The 8113-nt window shown below is 38.2% G+C and overlaps 1 protein-coding gene and 1 pseudogene across 1 annotated transcript; both read right to left on the minus strand.

Moving 5' to 3' along the window:
* Positions 1–797: 797 nt before the first annotated feature.
* On the minus strand, positions 798–6570 carry LOC147456622 (uncharacterized). The gene is made up of 9 exons (XM_086515519.1): positions 6040–6570; positions 3496–3861; positions 2105–2646; positions 1778–1900; positions 1633–1706; positions 1465–1555; positions 1320–1387; positions 1155–1239; positions 798–1061 (listed from the first exon to the last, which is right to left on the minus strand). Exons 2-9 carry the CDS (start codon positions 3695–3697, stop codon positions 798–800), a joined length of 1449 nt encoding a protein of 482 aa, XP_086371645.1. The 5' UTR covers positions 3698–3861; positions 6040–6570.
* On the minus strand, positions 5260–6642 carry LOC147456623 (uncharacterized; annotated as a pseudogene).
* Positions 6643–8113: the final 1471 nt, after the last annotated feature.

Genomic DNA, 8113 nt, shown 5'->3' on the forward strand with positions numbered 1-8113 from the left:
CCTCAGAGCCTTACAGTAAGTAATTTTTACATCCTTGAGAGTGGAACTCAAACATCCCACCTCCTCGAGCAAATCATTAAAAGTCAGCTCCAACTCCTCTATGCAGGTGAGCCCACTAAGATCAGGCATTTTCCTCAGAGCATCACACCAACGAATTCACAAGGAACTTTAATTCAATTCCTACATAGCAAAAAAAAAAGACTTTCCTAGATAAAACTTGAACATATGTAGGAAAAGTCCAAACTAGTAAAAACAAAACCTTTTATTGTATATATATGCAGTAAAAATGACCCACATAATAAAACTATGTAGCTTTTTGACCAACACGCATGAAAAAAAAACTATATAGATTTTTGACCAACATATGCACAAGAAAAAACTACATAGTAATTGGAACGGAAGAAAATCTATATAGTAATATTCACGTTAGTTTTATATACAATAGCTAGACAAAAAGAGTCACATAAGTGAATAACCTAAATCTAAGTTTTTTATTATATACAAATTTATTGATTTTATAATTAAAATAATAATATTATAATAACAACTCTCACAGATATTTCGTAGATCTTGCATCAAAGAAATTAAATCTTTGCATCGAACTCATTATGCATGGGTATTTGGAGCAGAGACTACCTCATAAGAAAAGAACAACATATAAGAGTAACTCACAGTAGCTTTTTGAAGAATTCAATTTAAGTCATAAATTTAACAATTGAAAATAGTTGATGCAAGAATGTTCACCCTTTCTTTGGGTCTCAAGGTTACATTAAAAAAATAATCAAATTAGCATAACATCACTCAACCACAATTACATCATCCACACTTAGTGGAGAAGAGTCACATTTGGAAATTCTAACTTTGTTTGTGGCCAAAAGGTACACTACAAATGATGAGCGCATTCCATCCACACTTTGCTCTTGACGATCTCCTGTGAAATCTGTACTACGCTTTGCTAGATTGAAACTAGCCTTTAGCGTAATATACAATGCATCAACTGTTGGAACCTCTAAAAACTTGATTAAAATCGTCTCTTGGTCGTCTTTATCAAAGTTCATATCCTAAATAAAAGTTCAATTGTAAAAAGTCACTACTTAATTGAAAAAGCTTAATCCATGCCAAAAGATGAGTACAACTAAAGTCAATCTCCTTACATATTCATGAGACCCATTTGAGAGTTCATTGAAGGCCTTTGTGTTTTGAAGAGTAACACTCTCATTAAGAACATTCTTCAGTACACTCTATATGCATAGAAAATTGAAAGCATAAAAGTTCAGTTAGAGCCCTAGACTATGAAATTTTGGGCAATAGATAACAACTACCTTTTTCTTGTGCAATATTTTTTTGCCTTTTTAGTTTGCATCAAATCCATCATCTTTTGATTCCACTGCATTAAAAAAGTTAAGTTAAAGCTCAAAGCATATAAGGATATGAAGCATATAAAGTTAAAAGATGTGAGTAAACCTTAGGTGCACGATTGCTCTTTCTAGAGCTCACATCCACTTGATTTTCCTCATGAGAGCTCTCAAAATTCATTTGTTCTTTAATGAGATCACGTTTGCATGTTCTCAGAATAAAACACATTAAATACATAGCTAGTTTAATTATTGTAAAGGACAATAACATAGACATACCTTTGTGACATCTTCAATAAGAGCCAAGAAAGAACCATTTGAAGCTAAAGCCTCATCCTCTTCTTCTACAACCTAATAGTAAATAACTAGATTAAAGAAAGTGTACAAAATAATTCGACATAGTATAAGTTGAGAAGACATACATCTAGAAGGGCTTCAACTTGCACGCCAGTGATAATTGCCTCTGAATAATTCTGGTCTTTCTCAAAATCAATATGAGGATGATACACTTCCTCATTGATAGGTTGTAAATTATTTTCCTCGATCTACAATATTTCATGTATAACATTTCTAAATAACTCTAATAAAGAATAAACAAAAAAAAAGAATGTAGAAACTCCCACAAGCTGTTTTTCTTTGTCTTCCGCCTTTGCATTCACTAAGTGGGTTCCCTACAGTGCACAACTTCACATAATCAATCTTATTATGATAGCTAAAAACAATGAAAAAATAATGATAATGTGGCTTACAGATATTAAATTTGTGGTATTGACCAGTGTTGATTTTTTCTTTTCATTCTTTCGGTTTGCTTGCCTGTGACGCAAGCAAAATGTGTAGATGTCCTCCACTTTCCAATGGTACTCTGAACCACGGAACATCACCTCCTCAATTTCATCATGGTGCTCTTGAATGAAGTTCATAAGTTCATCCTTCCCCTCTAGATTGTGCCGTAGGTCACAAAGCTTGGAATCAAATGCTTTCATCCAACCTCTAACAGTTCTTAGATTGGAGCAATGGACTGCATGTACACTGTCAACGTAATACTTTGCAAGGAACTCTTTTCCATACAAGAGTGATGGATCTCTATCACTTTTCTTGAGTGGGAAGTGAAAGAGTTGCTCATATGTCGGAACTGGTTTTTCAACTGTGTCTTCCTTTGCAACTTGTATAGCCTTGCTTTGCCGTTGAGACAATCTTCCAACTGCCTTACTATTCTTATGATCAGCCTTAGAGGACTCTCCACCACTTGATTCTAGCTCTTTTACCCTTTTCTCTAGCATTGCTATTGTCTCTTTGAGACACATTGTTTCAGATGGAGAAGCCATGTAATGCTACAATGTCACAAGTTATACCTTAAATCATATAAAGTGTAAACAAAACTTAAAAAACCACAGCAAAATATTTTTTCCAATCAATTAAAGTATTTTAATGTTTGATACATCAAAGGCTAAGCACTTGTGCATCTCCAAACTACTGGCAAATTTAATTGTGCACCACTTCTTGAAGACATGCACCTCCTACTAACTACAATAAAGTCATGTATCACTACTTTGCATGAGTTCCAATCTCTCTCTTTGTACTGCTGGCTTTGTATCCTCCATGTACAATGATCAAGACTATCATGTACTAGCCAAGATAATTTGCATTTTTTGCCCTGGTGGTCAATCTCTCTAACAACTCGTGTACACGATCATCTTCACCATCACTTTTGGTCGCTAGAACGATATCACCAACCTCTAACCAAGGGGGTGCATGTCCGACCTCTCCGAGAGTTGTAAGCCGCTTTCTTTGAATCAAATCCTTCACCTCATGTGCTACTAGCCTGTTACCTGTCAACGGAAGAGGTATGAACTTATGTATCAAAGAAGAGATTGGTCTTACACAATCCCAAGTGTATGGCATAGTTTGTTGTTGTACAATGCTCATTCCAGTTGCATGATGAACTATTAGTTCGTCAACCCCATTGTGTGAGGATATCATTGTCTATAATACTCTGCCCCAAAATACAAATAATATTGACCATTGTGCTTGATAGAGAACAATGTTTTTATTTTGGCCTTCCAATGCCCTACAAGAAGAGCATCAGTATCACCATTGTCCTGCTTTACAGTCACATGATCACCAAGTTTAAAAGCCTCACCCCGGTAAAGTATCTTTTGGTAGGTTGTGACAAGAGTATTTTCACCTTCACTAACTGTCATCGCCCACAGTTGCTGAAAGTACCTTTTCTCCTCATCTGAAAGGCATCTCTTTGTGCATTTCTTCTTGGTTATACCAATCCCTTTGGCTCTAATCATGTTGTGGCAGTAAGCCGGTTCATAATCTGCCAAAATCTTAGCCATAGCTCCCTGGCTCTTGTTAGAGATGAGAGTTCCAAGAGCCCTTTTTCATGGAAGATAGAGCATTGTGGACTCATAGGATGCAGTAGAGTGAAATCATATGGGAGTATCAACCTTTGGTGTAAGAATGACAAATTCCTCTCGTGCGGCAGGAACCCATCCTTCTCCTCTTGAAGCATGCGAGTAACCCATGTAAACAAAACGCGCTTGTAAAAGTGGACATAAGTTATCTTATTTTTTTAAATTTGTCTTTACTCCCATGTATATGGAGACCATCCTTTCAAAAATGTAACACCAATATACATCATGAGATCCATGCCTGATAATGACATCAAGCAATTCCCCATTCCCAGCAACATGCTCCAATGGTGAAGAGTTTGGACCAAAGAATTCCTCACTCCTTACTCGCCAAGATGAGAACAATGATCGCATTATCTTGATACTCTCCTTGGTCCAACCCTTTTCACGACTAAAATTGTAAAATGTGTGGGCAATGTCTATTAGGAGAAGACCAAGCTCATACATGGGTCTTGATACCTCATTGATGACACTCAATACATATGGCAGACACCACTGAACAAATTTTTGATTTTCCTCTGCCTTAAAACCTTCAAAGTACTTGCTAGGAGTGTGTGGCCACCTGCCATTGTGAATTGATGGTGGTGCAAGCTTGTATACAAGCTTGCAACATTCATCCACCTTCTTTTTCGATTCATTTTGCAATCCTCGGATGACATTTGATGTATACTTATTGAACAAATTCAATGGAAGAACATGCATTGTATCATACACCAAGTCACGTGACAAGTCAAAGCCATATAAGTCAAAGAACTTCCATAACTCTGACTCTCTCGATAGTCCTGCATGTGCAAGATTAGTCTCTCTTTGTGTTTGAGAGGTTGGTCTTCTGGCCTGAGTTACTGCATTGGACATTTCCAAAATGGAGAGTTTTGTTGGTGGATATGTTGCTTGTCGTCTATTGTCATCATAAACATATCGCCCTCTATACATTGGATTACTAGCATCAAGAGTTGCTTTGGGCTTATCTCTTCAACAACCCTCCTTGCCACCGTCCTTGAAGAGTCCTATTTTGCATTGGGCAAGATGGTCTCCACTAACCATCATAAGCATCCCGCGTAATATGCATGTCTGTTGCCGTTCAGTTCCCATGCCAAATATTTTGTTGACATCATAGTTGTAGTGTACTTTTATTCCTGACATGAACAAGTCTTGCAATTCCTCCATAAGAGGACGTAGAAAAGCACCAAATAGACCACTATTGTTTCGGGCTACTTTCTTGGAGCTAAATGGGAGGAACAGTACTGGGAGTACACTAACATTGGAAGACTTGCCCATGTTCAAAATTTTTATCTCTACAACCCCACTGTCTTTCTGTGTGGTGCGAGAGGATTGGAATCCATCCCAATGCAATAGAAGTGCCAGGTTACGGGGATCTCCCTGGAAAATTATTGTGCCATATGAAAATAATCAAAAATAAAAAAAGTAAATAAAAATAGCATGCCAATATTTCTAAAACCACACCTCAATCAATCGCTTATTAGAGACTACACGTCTGCAACAATCTCTACATACGAAAATATATTCTTGAGTCTACTCATTCCACCCTTGTTAAATCTCCTGCGGGGACGGGATGAAGGAGGAAATGTTGTGTACACCTTTTTACACCCTGGGGTTGTAGAGATAACTGGAAGCTCAAATGTGGCATGTGGGTCCCAAAAGTGCTGGACTATAGGACATTTGCACCATCCCAAAAATTATGGATAAACTCCGGTTGTAGTTCAGGTGGCTTTCCCAACCACTTGTCTTGGTTTCTCCACATGGAGAGCATGCCATGACACAAAGACTTGCTCTTCAACATAAGCTCAATCTGTCTTCCAATTGGGAGATAATCAAAGGCTAGTGCCTCCTTGCGAGGCTTTTGACAACTTGGGCACCTTTCACAACATGCCAAGCAATCACGCTTCGCTTTCCTTTTTCTACTATTAGTGATGCATGCACAAATTTCCACACTACATCCTTCATAGTTGTCCTCCTTGCTTGGGCATAGGAGCTCTGGCTCATGGCGATTCCCTTCTTCACCCATGTAGACTCTATATCGAAGAGGTTGTACCATACCAAGCCCTTGATAATAGCGATTGCAATTGCTCCTAGCAAGCAGGCACTCTATAGTTATCAAACAAAAAACCATCCCAATCATGTTCAAGTCGAACCAAGATTTTGGTTAGGCTTGGATCCTCCCTACTGGAGTCATGCTTGCCTATTTTTGCCCCACCCATGTCACCGAATAGTAGACGAAGCATTTCGTCTTGACCGCTAATGGGAACCTGATATTCATCCCATAATGTCTGGAATTGAATGATCTTTGATAAAATTGCAATTCCAAGCAGTGCATGATCTGGACATCTGGGTTGTTGGCAGTCTTCATCTTCTCCAGTTGTACTTGCCGATCTCACCTCTATGCCCTCTTCAAAGCCCTCTTCCACATTCAAAGAAGCATCTGATGATTCCATGTGTGGTATATTGTCATCAAAGTGTCTTACCTCCACACCATCTCGATTTACAAACCCAAGCTCACTTGCTAGATTGCCTGCAACACTCCTTAGTTGTGCATGCCTTAAAAATGTCGTTTTCCCAACATATTTTCCACCCTGGAAAAATGCAGAACATGTACACCACATTCTTCGTGTGGTGTCATTGTCGGATGCACTCTGGAGAGGTGGTGTACTATCAAGCTCATTCACATTAGGTGATTGACCTTGAAGGGCTTCTAAATTTCTATTGTAATGGACATCTGGGTGAACTTTATGGAGTGCCTCCTGTTTTCTATGTTGAAAAAAGATGCTTCTGCTTAGCATTTGATATCCTTCCAATGTAAATGCACATTTATACGTGCATGCACACTTGAAAGTCTTGGAGGTGGAAGCCATGTATGCATGTATCACCTAAATGTCATGAGCCATGGTTACACGGACTATAGTGACTCAAAAAAGCATTTTGCACATGATGCTAGTGGCAAAGGTTGTAGTACCACATACTCTAAGTCACACATACAAAATTAGATATTTATGAGATTGAGCACCGTGCATTCAAAATTTTTTTTATTAATAACATGCGTGTGTCAATATGGGAATGACCCACTCAAAGGTGGCAAAAGGATTGTATGTCTGCCATAGTAATGCTTTGCAAGAAAATTAGAGCAATGGACTGCATGTACATGATGCTAGTGTCAAAGGTTGTAGTCCCAAGTACTATAAGTCGCATATACAAATCAGATATAACTTTGCAGCATTGTGTAACTTCATTAATTGGAGAGTCACATACAATAAAAGACTGATGTGCACACGTTGTTGGATCTTTTAACATAGATGATGGATACATTCACGCAAGACACAATTTCTTGCTAGGAATAAGGCTTTTAATCATAGCAAGCCTATCACTTAACATCCTTGGAGATATACAATTTTCATCATGGAATACTACTTTGTAATAATCAAGTGGATTTAAGGTTTCTTTCAAAAGCACTAAAGCCATATTCTCGGGCCACCACCTAGTGTCATCTATAACTATTCTTGAAATGCGTATCGGTGGCCTTTCTCTCCCAAAGACATTTGATATCCTTCAGGTGTAAATGCACATTTATACGTGCATGCACACTTGAAAGTCTTGGAGGTGGAAGCCATGTATGTCTGTATCACCTAAATGTCGTGAGCCATGATTACACGGACTATAGTGGCCCATAAACCACATTAACACATGATCCTAGTGTCGATTGCTATAGTGACACATACTTTAAATTGCAGATACAAATTAGATAAAACTTTGCATCTTTGTGCAACTTCAATAATTAGAGAGAGACATACATTAAAAGACTAATCTAAATACGCTTGTTGGATCTTTTAATATAGATGATGTATACATTCATGCAAGACACAATTTCTTGCTTGGAACGAGGCTTTTAATTACAGCAAGCCTATCGCTTAAAATCCTTGGAGATATAGAATTTACATCATGGAAAACTACTTTGTAATAATCAACTGGATTTAAGGTTTCCTTCAAAAGCACTAAAGCCATATTCTCGGGCCACCAACTGGTGTCATCTATAGCTATTCTTGAAATGCGTATCGGTGGCCTTTCTCTCCCAAAGACATAAAACTGTTTCTTTGGCCAAACGATCATCCCTTCAAGATGACAGGCTATCTCAACAACTAGTTCTTCTACTACTTCCTGTCGAGCCATAACCTACATATGCATGTTTACAAGAACGAGCACCGTTAATAACATGCGTATGTCACTCAAAGGCGGCAGCAGGATGAATGTCCGTACTTACTCTTAGTGAAGTCGAAGCATGGCCTAAATCTCTTAAAAAGTTATGTGTATGCCACGGCTAAACGTCGCTCT

The sequence above is a fragment of the Adiantum capillus-veneris genome, chromosome 6 (assembly GCF_014529385.1).
Source record: "Adiantum capillus-veneris isolate H3 chromosome 6, ASM1452938v2, whole genome shotgun sequence".
NCBI lineage: Eukaryota > Viridiplantae > Streptophyta > Polypodiopsida > Polypodiales > Pteridaceae > Adiantum > Adiantum capillus-veneris.

Excerpts from the sequence above, each read along its gene's own strand:
- LOC147456622 (XM_086515519.1), bottom strand. The coding sequence starts at position 3,697 with ATGGCTAAGATTTTGGCAGATTATGAACCGGCTTACTGCCACAACATG. Across the intron at positions 1,707-1,777 it reads AAGTTGAAGCCCTTCTAGAT|GTTGTAGAAGAAGAGGATGA; the intron begins GTATGTCTTCTC and ends ATTTACTATTAG. Across the intron at positions 1,062-1,154 it reads CAAATGGGTCTCATGAATAT|GATATGAACTTTGATAAAGA; the intron begins GTAAGGAGATTG and ends ACTTTTATTTAG.